Below are 17,613 nucleotides of genomic sequence, written 5' to 3' on the forward strand. Positions count from 1 at the left end.
AGGTTGGGAGTGTTTCTGAAATTCGCAGCTATTAAATCCTGTATCAGCTGGTAAAGAGAATTGCTGAGTGGATCTCATTGATGGGTTGATGAATGATGGGCACACTGGATGTGTAGTTGTAATGTAATATTTATCATTTCAACACTTGCATAGCTTTCCACTTCACATAAAACACAGAGCAATTAGATTGCTGTTCCCCATTGTAATAAAGGTTATTGATTTAAACTGAATCAAGTCAAGCCCATGTTTGACTGGGTGATCATTAAAGATGAACTTGTGTATAATTGACTAGCACTATTCTTTTTTTTTGTCTCTGTAGAACCTTTTTTAAATTACAGGGCAATTATCGCTGTTACAATGGGCTAACTGAAATCAGTTCAGTTATTGCTTTGAAGTCTTCCAGTTTGCTCTGACTGGTGATAAATCTCTGTCACAAGGAAACCACAGTGTATCTGTGCCTTCAGGAACAGAGAGCAAAAAAAAAACCTCTCAATGATCTGCTGTACTTGAGTTTTTATTATATGAAAATCCATCTAAAGTCAGTCACTTCCCTTCAGTTTGGTACCAATAAATATCAAATTAATATTACTAATATACTTCAATTTATAACAAACTACTATGAAGATGTAGTTTGTTTGTAAACTGCCTGTAAAGATGGATCAGCCATTAAAATGCTAGAAATGTTCATATTGGTTCTCAAAAAAAGGGAGAAAAAGGAACGTGGAATATATATATATATAAAAAACATTAAAATAAATTCCCATAATGATACAGATAAAGCATTATTCTGATGCTGATGCACGATTCCTGTACTCTTTTTGGAATCCTTCATGAAATTGCTTAAAAAAATATATATTTTCATCTTCTTTTTTGGATTTGCATAAATTTGTTTAAAAAGTAATCTTTCATCTAAATTCAACCATGTAAATCTCTAAACATTTATTATGACATATTTATTCAAGGTATAGGAACTTTAAATTCAAATTTCATAACAATTTATTTACAAAAGTCAGAATTAGGTCACAGTTCAGTGTTGTCTGTCCTGTAATGCAGAATAAAACATATCTTTTGGACATGTGCGCTGGTTTTCTGCAGTGGTGCCTGTTGCTCTCTCCTTATGAGCCTTTTTTCTATCTACTGCTGCCAGCCTGTGAAAGTTGAGGATGGCACACAGAGAACTGTCATTATTGTGTTTTGTGTGACAGCCTTCTGCTTTAAAAGGGCAATTCCAGTGCTAAAACTTTTAATGCCAGCGGTGGCTTCAAAATATGTCCTTACATTCTTCTTCTTTATATAGACAGTAAGCTGAAGGAAAATTCCAGAAATCAAGGGTGACATAACATGAGTGAATATTGCTGATGTAAGCTATAGCGCAGGCTCTAATGCAGGGCTGTGCAATGCAAGCACGTTTATTTTCAGGCACAAATCTTACATCACCAAAAAACTTACTGAAAGTCCAAAATTTCCAATAAAAAAAAATTCTGCTGAGTATCCAAAAATCCTCATAGTATATCCCAATTAACCACATTTTCCAAATTGACTGTACTTCAGCGCTGAAGTGAGAAATAAATGGATGGCTTAAAGCTCATTCTGTATGCCTGTAGTTTTTCCATACCAACAAACTGAGGTAGAGAAACGTGGTGGTTTGCATGCTACCTGATTTTCCCTGGAGTATTCACCATTACTGCACCCAATAATTGTTTTTCATAAGGTTAGCTACTAATTGAACATCCACTTTTCACAGATTATGCTTATTAATCGGTTATCGGTTCTTGGGCTGATGAAAACAAACAAATATTTACAAAGATTTATTGATGCCAATTCATTGCCGATGATTGATTGGCAGTGTCTAATTATATGTCCTCATGTCACATAATCAAATGTCTAAAATATCATTGAATTATGCAGCAGAGGCAATCACTCAAACTCTGCTTTTATGCCTTTATAGAAAAGAAATCAGATTTCTATTCACTGAAGGTTTTATATCAACTTGACACTTATGAACTTGCCTTCTTTTGTATTTCTGAATAAAAGAACATGAAATCACAAATGGCAAACAAAAGTGAACAAAGGAACCTCCGTAATAACCCATAAATCCTCTGAGTGGGGCAACAGCAGCATGAAATCCATGCAAAAAAAAAAAAGATGACACTTTGGGCTACATTTTGAATGGCATGTAAATGGTTAACTTAATCAGAAAGCCATTATTGTCATCTAATATAAGAGAAGATAGTGACAGACTATTACAAAGGCTTTTCTCTAAATCTCTCCACTTGGATAAGATAACGTAGGATCTTGGCACTCTTTTAGCTATTGTTACGTTGATTCTATTTCCTTCCTGGTCTCTTGCCTATCAATGTAATAATGAATAAGTGAAAGGGCTTTTGAGTTGCTAGAGACTAAAGAGGCTGGCACTTTACAACTCAGTTACTGTGTAGCTTAATTGTGTCTAAGTGCATTGAATCCTAAAATTCAAGTCAAGAAGGAAATAAAAAGAAAAGTTTCTATGGGAGTGTTGTGAAGAACAGCATCTTTATCAGTGAAGTGGTCTTGAAACTCCCTTTCTGTCCCTTGAAGTGATGTCAGCTGACATTGATTTCCATTGCCATCTCTGTTACCTTTAAAAATTCATATGAATTTCATAAAGTCAATAGTAAGAAACTGTCAGTTTTCAGGCTTTTAGCGATCGTCAATACATTTCATCTCATTCCAGTGTATCTGTTTATATCTGCACTTTTAAAATAGCCAACTAAAAAAAAAAACCTACACATATGCATTGTAATAGCTTTTTCACCTCAAAACCTGTAATCAAAGCATCAGCTGGTTCACTGGAATGTCAGAAGATTAATACACTTATTGACCAGAAAAGCAATTACAGCAGCACTTCTCACCTCCGCAGAAGAAATTGCTGCAGAAAAAGAAAGTGACCAAAACAGCAACTTTAGACAAACATTACCTCCATATTTAAATGAAGTTAAAAATTGAGTAACATCTGTATTAAAAGTTTATGTACAAGCAAAAGGCAAAAAAAGAAGGTTGCTGAAAAGTCAAAATAATGATAATGATGTTCAGCATCCATACCAGCGTGCATATGCTATATGTAGTGTTCCTTTATAAATCACCTTAAAAATGTTCCTATATTCCACCCAGGCTTGTCCAACAGATCAATAAAAATCCCTCATGAAGACTGCTGCAGATACAGGACAGTGACACTGAGAGAGTGTTGGCTGCTGCTGATGCTGTAGTTACACTAAACAGGAAATTCTTGCAATTTGAAGTGGTGAAACATGGAGGTGTGCTGTGCTACACCATACGAGTGTCAAGATCCTGATTGAGGCATGCAGACCATCGCTTCCTGTTTGGTATTATGTAAGCGTCTAGACACAGAAATAGCTGAAAAAACAAAACACATTCTCAGTATCTGCAAAATCATTGTTTAACTCTACAAATTCACCAAGGGTGGGGTTTTTCATAGATGATTGTGAAAGCTGATGGAAAGATGTACGGTGAGAAGGCAGAGTGTTTGGCAACCTGGTGTTGCCATCGTGCAAGGCCACGATGCTTCAAAAGACAGCATATGCTCGCCGAAGCAGTTTTATCCAAATAATATCATCAGAATCTAATATAATCTAAGAAAATGAAATTCATAATTGGTGAGATTTAAATAGTATTTCCATTTTCAGTGCTCTCTTTGCCACGTATATAAAATAAATAATTGTGGATATTTGTAAAAAAAAAAATATATATATATATATATATATGTCATTTCATCACTTTCAGTTGAGAAATAAATTACAAGGTGATTTTCTGATATGCCCTGCCAGACTTTCAGGAATCTGCCACCTGATGCAATCTGGCATCATCCTCAGTATTTAAGCCAAACCTTGTGCTCCACAACTGACCAGGACTACTGTGGGGATCACGCAATTTGACTCTTTCATCTGAGTTCTGCAGATGTGCTAATGCAATGTGTTCGGTTGTGTAATAATAATAAAAAATGGATCATAGTTTTAAATGGTTACAAATGGAGTTGACGTGTACATTACACTATAGAGATGTTCTTATGAAATTATTATTGTGCTACAAGCAAAAGCACATGATCACGCTGCTGGCCTAAAATAAGTCACATTGCAGATTTATGCGATATATGTTTAATATTTATTGAAATTCACCACGTGATAAGGGATCATTGTAAAATTTCAACATTTGTGTTTAAATCCCTCCAGTCTCTGCAAAGTTTCCAATGTATTGGAATACTTAAGCACAATGTTTTAGGTATCTGTAATTTACTTAAGTAGTTTTGACGTGTGCAAAAGTCGGGGGGGGGGTATTTTTTTCCACAATACCCGGAAACAGGTATCCTTAAGTTGTGGTTGCAGTACTTCGGCATCTATCTACCCTGCTGAAGAGGAGCCCTTTTTTTTTTTAAAGGGCAGGTCATTTCAAATTATTGTGAGTTCAACAAAGATCAGTGTGTTTGCGGATGTTTGTTGAGCCGTCGCCGTTGCATTTGAAATTTGTCAATTGCAGAGAGGTTTGTCGTACAGTGTGTTGCTAGCTAAAGGTCCAGCTGCTGTATATCCCAGAGAGAGAAAAGATAGAGGGCTAACTTCACTCAGAGATAGAGAAAGATAAGAAACACAAGGGAGGAGAGGAAGAAGAGAGGTCAGATTTATAGGTAAGGACTACTCAGTGGTCTTTGAATATGTGACATCATGCTTTTTTCATATTGTGAAACATGCTGTAAATCAAACTGAGTGGACTAACTGTGTAATTTAAAGGCTGCAAAAAAAAATACAGGTTACTGCAGAATAAACAGGTTAGTTGGCTGTACTGTGATGGATTTAAAGTAAAGAACTGTGTGTGACTGGTGCACAGTATCTGTGGTTTCATGCTCAGAGTTGGGTTACATCAAGTGTAGCAGAGTAGATTTTAGATGATGATGCTTAGATTCATTGACTGAAATCCACCTTCATACCAATTTTATACCATTTAGAAAAAAAAAAGACAGCCAGTCAGTGTAGAGGATAGAAATCAGCCAAGACAACTCATGAAACATCTGCTGACATCTAGTTGAATTCAGTTGTGTATGTCCACAAAGAGCAGGAGGTCAGCTGACCACAGTCTGTACACTAAGAAAATCTGTTGGAGCTCTTAATAGAAATCATTGTGAGTTATGATTCTTTTGTCCACACTGAGCATTATCTGCACCTGCTGAATTCCACTTGAACCATTGACTATACACATTTTCCTGTTTCCTGTTTCCTCTGAAGAGCTACTTTTACTTTCTTACTTTGAAAACATTTCAGAGCCTGTACTTTTTTTCTTTTACTTACTTGTACTCAGTACAACTTTTACTGGAGTATTTTTAACAGTAGTGTTTGTACCGAATACTGTATAAAAAGTATTAAGTGCAGAATGTCTGTACTTTTTCCATCTCTGTATAAAGCCCCTTTATTTTTGTCTTTGTAGATCCATACGTTCCCATACTTTTCTTTAAAGGCCTGTTTGTACCACTGTGGTTATATATCTGGTTCAAAACATAAGACATTGAGCCACATGAACAAGGGAAATTTATAGCTGTCCATGACCACAATAATTACCACCTGTGTATTTCTCTTACCCATGCACCAGAGACTGCAGATGTTTCCTGTGACTTGTTATATTCTTTCATTACCATTTTGGGATCCTTTTTTATAGAGTATATGTACATATCCCAGTGATCTCAACCTGGAAAGTTGCTTTTCTATGTGCTGTAGTCCAGTTTTTATGACACTCCCCCCTGATTCTGTCGTTGCTGCTTGGATCACTGGGGAGCGCACTGAAGAGTAGAATATCTTCTTCCAAACAAAAGTTTATAACTACTTTTTGCAGTAAATGGTCTGATGCTGTGACACAAATGTCTTAGACAGACCTGAGGTGATGTATGATTACAGCAGTACAGGCGAAGGGGTGGAAGTTTCAGACTATTCAACTCATATAGAGTGCGTCCTTTTATGACTGTCTAGTGATACCTCAGTGTTGGAGCACACTGAAACATACCAGCTAAGTTATGCTATTCATTGCAATGATGTACCCTGAGGGGATGATGAGTACTTGGAACAAGATAATGCTCCTTCCCATGGTGATGGAATGGTTCAATACTCATTGAGGTGCAATACCATCAATGACCCAGACACCACAGTCACCTGATATTAGTCTCTTGGGCATTCACTCAAATGCAGCATCTGTACAAAAGAGCTTCTATGTATCATCTTTTGGCAAGCATGACACACTAATGTGTGTCTGGTTTCCTTTTATACTCGGATCTTCAGGTTTCTTGCTTGTTATTTGGATCAATGCGATAGTGCACAGGTGTTGCTTTCATGCTATGAGTGTTCAAAATTGGAAATTGGAAATAATCTTCGAGATAGGTGTCCTCGGGATAATGCCATTTTTGTTCAGTTAACAAGTTAAAGGGTCATGAATGAATGCCTTTCTTGTCGCTCTGTACTAGGCATGTTTACATCTAGTACTATTTAGTAGTAACTGTTACTATACAGTGCATTCAGTATGGACTACTTTTACTGGAGATTTCTTCCTATTTTTTATTTTTTTTTTTGATGTTGTTGTTGTTGTTTTAAATTCTAAGCATGCAGAGAAGCAAGTTATCCTTCAGCGGCCTATAGTTAACATTGACATTTTAACAGACTTTTCTTGTTGTTCTCATTAAAACTCACAACAGTTGTTAGGCTTTACCAGGACCAGCTTAATCATTTACATTCATTTAGATTGTCAGTTATTTGAATGTCAATAATTTGTTACACCATGAATACATTTCATACTTTGGCACTTCTACTTCTAATGCTTAAATAAAGCATTATGTGCTTATCATGCATATTAGTAAGCATTTAGCAAGTGTGTCAGGAACTGCTAAATCATCTCAGTGTTTTGTTTTCTCTTAACCCTAATTACACCTAATTCACCTCTTTGAGCTCCCTTGGGATGAGCCTTTCTCTTTCCAAGTCTGGCCTGATTTTATACAGGATAAATTAGATAAGCAATATTAAATGTCTCTCTAAAATAATGTTTAAATTGTGCTTGATTTTAGGTCTGTCTGAGCCAACAACATTTGGGACATTCTCAGGAAAAGATGTTCCATCACAGATCGCCTCAAACGGTCACATCATGAGACTGGAATTTCAGTCTGATCATTCAAATACTGGGAAGGGCTTCAATATCAGCTATACCAGTAAGTATCAACTACCTACTTATTGCTCAGTCCATTTGTTGTTTAGGCCGTAGTAAACACCCTTAGCTTACTAAGTCACTGGGGGAAAATGTGCAATCTCAACCAGTTGGTGAGCGGTTACTGGAGGTTGCAAATAAAGAGACTAGTCAGTAGCCCACTGGCACTAGGAAAAATCTGTGCTTCTACAGTGGTCCCTGGAGACTGACACTAGGTGAAATCGGTTGCAAAGTGGTATGAATTGTGCACTGAAAACCTTCTTTGTTGCCTGCAGATTACTGTGATTGCTTGTAGTTTGCATGGAAGATGCAGATTTGTCTGCAAAAACTCAGAAACTCTTGTGAAAAGCATGATGAAAACCAGAAATGGATTTGCATTGAAGTAAAGATGCACCATTTGAAATGTGTTGGTGGATGTCCTCTATTTCGGCTCTCTGCTGCAATTTTTTCCCATTTTTCAGCTACTCCGTGAGTAGTTATTGAGTATTAGCAGAAAGATCTGTGTCTTCTGTGCATACTGCAGTGACTATGATAGTCTACTAGTCACAAAGAGGATTTGGGGTAGCAGCCTCTTTGCAACCAACCAAATATCCATTAAGATCTCTACCAGCGTACTACCTCATTGTTGTATTTGAATTTGGTTTAAATTTTTTTTAAGTAACTGTCATTTTTTTCCCAGCAGTTCTTCTGACAAATGACAGCATGTTGTTTTGACACTTTGACAAATTTTTATTAAGAATACTTCCAGGGTCACTTCAGTGGAGTTTTGATAGCAGAAATTTGTTAAACAATACGGACATTCCAACAGTAAAACTGAGATGCAACACTTCTACCACCATGTAATCAGAGACAAAAGCAGAAATCAGTTGTCAACATACTGCTATACATTATGTTCTAGGGTAGATCCTAGCGAGTGTCCCTTTTTTTAAACAAATGATTTACTGATTATCAAGCTGAGTATTGCTATGTAACTCAATGCACATCTTTAAAACATATAAGCTACATTTACAACTAAATTCTGAGGATTTGCTTCCGGAGCTTGTTGTATAGCTAGTATCTTCATATACTAGTTAAGATCCATATTAAATATAGCTCAGAGTAAAATACCTTTTCATATGCTAACCACCTCAGAATGGCACTTCGTTATGATTAATATAATACCGACATCAGCATTACTGCACCTGACGTTACCTTAACCTGTCCTGTTTGACTTCTTCTGCTTGACTGATCCTATATGGTAAATGGCCTGTATTTGTACAGCGCTTTACTAGTCCCTAAGGACTCCAAAGCGCTTTACACATCCAGTCATCCACCCATTCACACACACATTCACACACTGGTGATGGCAAGCTACATATGCATATCTTACTCAACTTTCACCCAGTTAAGCCTGTCCCATTGTCAGAGTTTGAACCCAGCTACTCCATCCTGTATATTTATCCACTCTAAGCTGAACTAGTTCTGCCTGAGTGATTCAGATTCATTCAGTGTGATTACCATGCAGTTTTGCACCATTTCACACACTGCCTCCCAAATGACCTTGTCTTTGGCTCTTCCTTTAGAGGTGGCATTTGACAAATGAAAATAGTGTGTGTGTGTGTGTGTGTGTGTGTGTGTGTGTGTGTGTGTGTGTGTGTGTGTTTTTTTTAACCTAGTGAAAAAAAACTGAGCATAATAAATAACAAAGTGTACTATTTCAAATCCTAACACAAATGAAAGGTTTGATGCACCTCAAACGAAAAATTAATATGTAGTTAAATAAAAATCATATTAAATTAAATGCCTCTCAAGCTTTTTACCTGGCAGAAAAGAAAAATGCTGAAATACATTCATATAGTTTTTAGTGGTGAAACTTTTTGAAAATGTAATTTGAAAACCTGATGACATAAATTCTACACTGGGACTTAAAAATATCAAACATATTGTGCTGTTTCAGTAATTTGGTCTATTAACATTTTAATGCATATATGAATATCAAGAGGTTATGCTGTGGGTATATTTATATGAATTGTGTTAGAAACTCAAGAATGAATGCAAGACTGTGCAGTTATTTGGTGAAAGCGGTGCACTGGGAGCCAATAACTGTTCGCAGATTTGAATCTATCCTACAAATAAATTGATCCTATATATTATGAGGACATCATGCGTAAAAATGTGCTTTAGCCTATGACAGCTAAGGTTATTAATGATATATTTAAAATGGAATATATCCAAATTCTGTTTTTAATCACTTTCAGAGGAAGATGATCATTTCCAAAAAACAATTTTGTTTCTTTAACAATTTGTTTTAAACTAAACCATACTTTGGGCAAAAAGAGACTGGACTCACTATTGTCCCTTGAGGTAGAAAGTGGAACTACTTGGGTCTAGCTCAGTGGTGTCCAAACCCAGGCCTCGAGGGTCGGTATCCTGCAGGTTTTAGATGTGTCCTTGAGCCGTCACAGCTGATTTAAATGGCTAAATTACCTCCTCAACATGTCGTGAAGTTCTCCAGAGGCCTGGTAACGAACTAATCATTTGATTCAGGTGTGTTGACCCAGGGTGAGATCTACAACCTGCAGGACCCGCCCTTGAGGCCTGGAGTTGGCCCATCCCTGACCTAATGAATCAGATGTCCACTTCAACTACAAAACAATGCAAGAATAAATTTATACATGGAACAGATTTAGACTCTTTGGATAAGTAAAAACTCTGAATAAATAAGTCTAGAGTTAGACCAATCTGAGACTTTCCCACATTATACAATATTGTTGACATTCTTGACAGCATTGACATTGTTGACAATATTGTGGACCCAGTGTGAGATCTAAAACCTGCAGGACACCGGCCCTCGAGGCCTGGAGTTGGCCAAGCCTGGTCTAGCTGGTTAGCCTGCTAACTTTAGTGCATATTGCTCCTTAATGTCAAAATTCTTATTTCCTCACTAACTACAGCTAATCTTTAAAATGTTTACATCTTACTAACAAATGGTTTACTCAAAATTTTAAATTACAAAATGCATTCACTGTAAGATGCATAGTTATTCTTATCTGAGGTCAACTATTGAGTTCATCTTTTTTCTGTTATAGCCGAAATATCATTTAGTTTTTATTTTTTCCTTTTTTTTATGCCATATGTTTCTACCTTTCCCTGTCACTATGGCTTCTTCTTAGCTTCTTCAGCCTTAGTTGGCCTTTTTTTCATCTTCTACTGGGTTCAAACCAATGACTGTATTGGTTTAAACATATCATTTGAATATTTTGTATGCTGGCATTTCGTTCTTTTTCTCATACGTATCTTCTAGTCTTTTCTTCCTCTTCTATAATATCAGGTTGTTGAAGGAGTACAAGGGCTACTTTATCTGTGTCTGCCTTTGGCCTATATAGTACTTTCTCTACATGCATATTTGAACACATATTTGAATACTGCTACAAGACTGTATGTAATATACAGTATGTGTGCATTTTTGTTTGTGTACCTGCCATTTCCCTTGTGGCTCTCATTTTTTTCCCTACGTCCTCTCCTTTCTCTCACTGCTCCCATTTCCCTCCATCAGCAGCTAATCAACCTGAGACATGTCCAATCACTGGGTGTGTGCTCTGGGTGGGATCAGGTTAATCTCTGGAATGGGGATAATATAAGCTTAACATGACAAGGTTGAGTCCACATAAAGATAATTCCATTCCCATATTTCCATATCAGTGGAGATGTCACATTCACTGACAGTGATACAGCAGCGGTTTCATTTTTTTCCTCTGGCAGAACCAATTTTTCGGTATTAAAATAAATTGAAAAAACTGGTAAAAACTGCTCAAATGAATAAATATGCATACATATTTTGAACCACTTAACCAGAGTGTAGTTGCAATCTGCCAGCTTTCTCTTTTTTTCAGATTACGTCTTTGTTCTTTCCTTTTCAAATTAATTTGCCTTTGTTTGATACAGTAATTCAATCTTATGTGTCTTAGCCCCAGTTTTAACTTTTCTCTGGTTATTTTCTCTCTGTAGCATTTGGTCAGAATGAATGTCATGACCCAGGAGTCCCAGTAAATGGTCAGAGGTACGGTGACCAGTTTCAGCTTGGCAGCTCAGTGGCGTTTCGCTGTGATCAAGGATTCATTCGGACTCAGGTAATAATCATTTGAAAGTATCATTATCACACTTTTTAACACAATTTTGAAATGATTGTCATAATCGGTGTCCATAGTTGTGTGGTAAAACCTAGTATAAATGTAACCTTTCTTTAAATCGTGTATTTCCAGGGGTCCGATCAGGTCACCTGCATTATTCAGGATGGAAATGTTGTCTGGTCTGCAGCTGTACCTCGCTGTGAAGGTAAACCTAAGCAGACACCTACACATAAGAACTGTTTACTGTATATAGGAGTATAATGTTCCACAAAACATTCAACTATTTTAGCGATTACCATACAGCTCAAGTGTGTTTATGCACCTTTGGAACAATTAAATTTTCTCTTTTAATTGATTTTAGCCTTGCAGTCTGGACACATCATTCTTTCTAAAGAATAATCTTTAAATGAGACTGGCACATGTTGTACCAAAGCTTTTCAGGGACACATATTCATTTATTTAGACACCGAAAGACAGAGATGTACTATTAGGACAAAATCAAATTGAACATGGGGGGGTCATCTTTTTAACTATGGAGTACGAGAGAATATCATCTCTCCTGTTCTTGAAGATCCCATCCAAAAAAACTGCTCCTTCAGTATGCATTCTGTGTTTTTTTTTTTCTTTTCTTGCTGAAAGTCTGGATTTATGAGAGCAATCAAATATGCAAAGGTATGAGCTACTTGAAAAGACAAGCCACTGCAAATTATATGTTGTAGCAATGAATAATGAAGAAACCATGAATTCCAGGTCTGGAGTTTTTTATGTTTAATTCAGGTTCTAGACAGACTCAAAATGAATAAGAATAAAAACCGAACATGATATGATGTCTGATATTTCATTTTATTTGAAAGAAACAACTCAACGGGAGATAATTATTGTTTTTTAATGTGTCATAATTGAAATTTTGGAACTGAGCTATAAAGTAGTGACGGTATGTGCCAGTGTTGCTGCCTGCAGCTTGTGCAGGGAAACGGAGTTATTTTTTGGCACCATTTGACACATAAATATATTTAATTCCTCCTATAAATTATAATGTGATAATTATTTTGGGCTTTTTCAAACATCACTAACTCAAAATTGCTTACTGTAGCACATGATGGGCTCACTGTAATTTCTGAAGGTAAATGTTTATGTATGAAATATAGAAATTCAGAGTGGATTAGAATGATAAAATAAACAGAGCAGACAATTAATCTGCTAACTTAATGAAATAGGAGCAATTTACAGACATTTACAAGGAGAAAATGATTAATTTTATTTCCTGTGGTTGTGTGTGGGGGTCTTTGTTTCCATCCAGCTCCCTGTGGAGGGCATCTTACAGCTCCTACAGGTGTTTTGCTATCTCCTGGTTGGCCCTCCTTTTACAAAGACTCTCTGAACTGCCAGTGGGTGATTGAAGCACAAGCAGACCATGCTGTAAAGATACACTTTGACAAGTAAGTGTATTACTCAACTATGCTGTTGACTGATTTGTCAAATGTGTTTGCTCAAAAATTGTTGACATTTGACTGTTAATGGTTAGATAATATGGTACGGTTAGGGAGTGCATTATTTAGTTAATATTTTACTTGGGCAGTCTTTCACATGCAATATAAGGTAGTCAGATATAGATGAGGCTGGTGAGTTACTGCTGCAGTAAATGATTAATGTTGGCTTTTTACATTTTTTTTCTTCTGGAAACAAGCCACAGACAGATGCAGTGTAGCCTGAAACTGCAATAGCAGAAATTTGTCTTTTTGAAATGTGACGTACACGCCGAGTTATCTTCATCGCCTATGAGACATTTCATTTGTGGACGATTCAGCATACTTCTTCTGAAGCAGAGGCTAGTTAATTTTTCATTTAGCTGGTCAGATATAATTATTCAGATACCGCGTTGTTGCAGTGTGTCAGTAGCTCCCAAATCTTGGTTTCTGTTCAACTAGATAGGTTGGTGATATACAACATCCTTTTTCTGGATCATCTACTATTTGATGCTTAGACCCAAAAATCGACTGATTAGGCCCTGTAGCTCCAACTTAATGCAAATGGGTTAATTAGTGTTTAAGTGTTTTAGCTATTTAATAGAATAATTCAATTCAATTCAATTCAATTTTATTTATATAGCGCCAAATCACAACAAAAGTCGCCTCAAGGCGCTTCATAGATACAGAGAAAAACCCAACAATCATATGACCCCCTATGACCAAGCACTTTGGCGACAGTGGGAAGGAAAAACTCCCTTTTAACAGGAAGAAACCTCCGGCAGAACCAGGCTCAGGGAGGGGCGGCCATCTGCTGCGACCGGTTGGGGTGAGAGAAGGAAGACAGGACAAAGACATGCTGTGGAAGAGAGACAGAGGTTAATAACAGATATGATTCAACGCAGAGAGGTCTGTTAAAACATAGTGAGCGAGAAAGGTGACTGGAAAGGAGAAACTCAATGCATCAAGGGAATCCCCCGGCAGCCTACATCTATTGCAGCATAACTAAGGGAGGATTCAGGGTCACCTGGTCCAGCCCTAACTATATGCTTTAGCAAAAAGGAAAGTTTTAAGCCTAATCTTAAAAGTAGAGATAGTGTCTGTCTCCCGAATCCAAACTGGAAGCTGGTTCCACAGAAGAGGGGCCTGAAAACTGAAGGCTCTCCCTCCCATTCTACTTTTAAATACTGTAGGAACAACAAGTAGGCCTGCAGAGCGAGAGCGAAGTGCTCTAATAGGGTGATATGGTACTACAAGGTCCTTAAGATAAGATGGGGCCTGATTATTTAAGACCTTGTATGTGAGGAGCAGGATTTTGAATTCAATTCTGGATTTAACAGGAAGCCAATGAAGGGAAGCCAAAACAGGAGAAATATGCTCTCTCTTTCTAGTCCCTGTCAGGACTCTTGCTGCAGCATTTTGGATTAGCTGAAGGCTTTTCAGTGAGTTTTTTGGACATCCTGATAATAATGAATTACAGTAGTCCAGCCTGGAAGTTATAAATGCATGAACTAGTTTTTCAGCGTCACTCTGAGACAGGATATTTCTAATTTTAGAGATGTTGCGCAAATGGAAGAACGCAGTCTTACATATTTGTTTAATATGCACAGCAAATCCAGCATGTCCAAATTAACACTGTCGGATTTGATTTCAACACTGTTGAAGTGTCTATATGGGTCCACACCAGAGAGTGTTAATTTAACTCTTTTTGGAGAGTTGGTACGTTAACTCTGATTTAGTGTTAAACACCAAATCTGTCTGGAGTTGATAATTTAACACTTGGTGTTAAGAGTTTATATATTAACTCTCAAAGAGTATTTTAGTTTAACTACGTAAGAGTTATCTTCTAATTCATTCTAAAAAGCGGGAATTTTACTGTTCTGAACTTCTAGAAATTTCTTTTGGAAATAAACATTTACTAAAAAGATGCAATGGTTTTTGAAAAACATTTATTCTGAACTGTGCACCACAATTTCAAAACATTTTCTGAAAGACGTAACAGTGTACATGTTCTCACTTTCATTAGAATTTTGTTTATCAAAAGGTCTGACATGGTAAATGCAAATAACAGCATTCTCATCACTTATTTCTTCAATACAATATGCATGTCCTTCATTCATCCCTTTGTGGAACTTCAACGCACTTCTGCTCTCCCCCATATTCCATCTTCACAAGCATATCCTGTGCGGAGATTGAATAAAAATTAGTTGACACTAATTAATGGCACAAATAATCCAGTAAACAATTGCAGCACAGTAAAAAAAAAAAAGAAAAAAAAAAGGAATCCTCTTTGAGCCATTACTTGTGTAAAGTATTTTCCCAAAAGACAAAGACACAGGCAACAGGTATACTGAACTAAATGTAAAACCTCAACCTTTTTCATTTTTACCTAAACCGTGTGCACAAAACTCTGGAGGGATCTAAATGCTAACGTAGAACCCAGTCAGGACGTCAGCTACTGCTGTTTGCTCGTGTTTTTATTTTTATTTTTATGGGCGATCGTTTTCAGGCTTCAAGTAGCACCATTATACTAACATTTCACATTCTAGACATTGTTTTAGGTGTATTTGACCAAAAGTTTGACTGAAAATTCACATGCAAGCTTTTTTTTCAAGGCTGTGGTATTTGCACGCAAACAATACCTTTCAGCTAGCTAAAACAGAATATTATGCTATCACCGAGCAACATGGCTAATGCCTTTCACACAGCTTTGTCTCAACTCCAAAGAGCCACAGAAGTAAAAGCTCATAATAATAATAATTGAAACAATCTTTGAAAAAATGACTTACCAAGCATGGCAAACAACTCAAATATGTAGAGCAAAATGTTCTGAAACGGCTTCACTTCAGCTTCGATTGGAGCCGTGCTGGGGGCGGAGTCTGTGAATTTACTCTGTTGGTGTCATAGCCCCTGTAGGAGTTCAGAGTTAAGAGGTCAAGAGTTAATGTTTCCATTGTAACACCTCCAGATTTGACAGAGAAACACTCATTTTTAACACTCGATTTTAACTACTATCATTTTACACCTCAGAGTTACATTAAAAGAATGTGACTCTGCTTAGAGTAAAATTAACTCTACTTTTGCAAGAAGACCATTAACACCAAAACATTTAACACTTTTGAATTTGCTGTGTGTGCATTGAAGGATATGTCCTGGTCAAAAATGACTCCAAGGTTCCTCACAGCGTTACTGAAGGCCAAGGTAATGCCATCCTGAGTAAGAATCTGGTTAGATACCATATTTCTAAGCTTTTCAGGGCCGAGTACAATAACCTCAGTTTTATCTGAATTAAGAAGCAGAAAGTTAGCGGCCATCCAGGTCTTTATGTCTTTAAGACATTCCTGCAGTTTAACTAATTGGTGTGTGTTATCTGGCTTCATGGGTAGATAGAGCTGGGTGTCATCTGCATAGCAGTGAAAATGTATGCTATGTCTTCTAATGATGCTGCCTAAGGGAAGCATATATAATGTAAACAGAACTGGTCCTAGCACTGAACCCTGTGGAACTCCATAATTAACCTCAGTGTGTGAAGAGGACTCTCCATTTACATGCACAAATTGGAGTCTATTAGATAGATATGATACAAACCACTGCAGTGCAGTACCTGTAATACCTACAGCATGTTCTAATCGCTCTAATAGGATATTATGGTCAACAGTATCGAATGCTGCACTGAGGTCTAGCAGGACAAGCACAGAGATGAGTCCACTGTCAGAGGCCATAAGAAGATCATTTGTAACCTTCACTAAAGCTGTTTCTGTGCTGTGATGAACTCTGAAACCTGACTGAAACTCTTCAAATAAGCCATTCCTCTGCAGATGATCTGTTAGCTGTTTGACAACTACTCTTTCAAGGATTTTTGATATGAAAGGAAGGTTGGAGATTGGCCTATAATTAGCTAAGACTGCTGGGTCTAGAGATGGCTTTTTGAGTAAAGGTTTAACTACAGCCAGCTTGAAGGCCTGTGGTACATAGCCGATCATTAGAGATAGGTTGATCATATTTAAGATCGAAGAATTAATTAATGGCAGGACTTCTTTGAGCAGTTTTGTAGGAATGGGGTCTAAAAGACACTTTGATGGTTTGGAGGAAGTAATTATTGAAGTTAACTCAGAAAGATCAATTGGAGAAAAATAGTCTAACTTAACATCAATGGTACTAAGAGTAGCTGTAAATAATATTACATCTGTGGGATGATTATTGGTAATTTTTTCTCTAATGATAAAAATTTTATTTGTGAAGAAGTTCATGGAGTCATTACTAGTTAACGTTAAAGGGATGGTTGGCTCAAAAGAGCTCTGACTTTTTGTCAGCCTGGCTACAGTGCTGAAGAGAAACCTGGGGTTGTTCTTATTTTCTTCAATCAGTGATGAATAGTAAGATGTTCTGGCTTTGCGGAGGGCTTTCTTATAAAGCAGCAAACTATTTCTCCAGGCTAAATGATGATCCTCTAAATTTGTGACACGCCATTTCCTCTCCAGATTACGAGTCATCTGCTTTAGGGTACGTGTTTGAGAATTATACTACGGAGTCAGGTACTTCTGATTTGAGACCTTAGTTTTCACAGGACCTACAGTATCCAGAGTCGTACGTAGTGAGGAGGTGAAATTATTAACAAGATAATCGACCTCTGTTGGGGTAGTGTTCAGATAGCTGCTCTGCTCTATGTTGGTACAGGGCATTGAAGATGATAACAGTGGGTGGATTATATTCTTAAACTTAGTTAGAGCACTTTCAGAAAGACATCTACTTTGATAAAGTCTACTCTCCACCGCTGTGTAATCAATTATTGTAAATGTAAATGTTATCAG

General features: G+C 37.0%; 1 protein-coding gene across 2 annotated transcripts in view; it reads left to right on the forward strand.

Moving 5' to 3' along the window:
* LOC146678517 (CUB and sushi domain-containing protein 1-like) overlaps positions 1-17,613 on the forward strand; it is a 479,448-nt gene that overhangs the window by 320,798 nt on the left and 141,037 nt on the right. For both annotated transcript variants that reach the window (XM_085400429.1, XM_085400436.1), the window contains exons 15-18: positions 7,091-7,231; positions 11,215-11,336; positions 11,469-11,541; positions 12,637-12,775. In XM_085400429.1, coding sequence (XP_085256555.1) covers positions 7,091-7,231; positions 11,215-11,336; positions 11,469-11,541; positions 12,637-12,775 — 475 coding nt within the window. The remainder of the gene's footprint in view (positions 1-7,090; positions 7,232-11,214; positions 11,337-11,468; positions 11,542-12,636; positions 12,776-17,613) is intronic.

This window comes from Rhamphochromis longiceps, linkage group LG1, assembly GCF_057381845.1.
Source record: "Rhamphochromis longiceps isolate RC_006_pf linkage group LG1, R_longiceps_female_GT1.1, whole genome shotgun sequence".
In the NCBI taxonomy this organism is placed as follows: Eukaryota; Metazoa; Chordata; class Actinopteri; order Cichliformes; family Cichlidae; genus Rhamphochromis; species Rhamphochromis longiceps.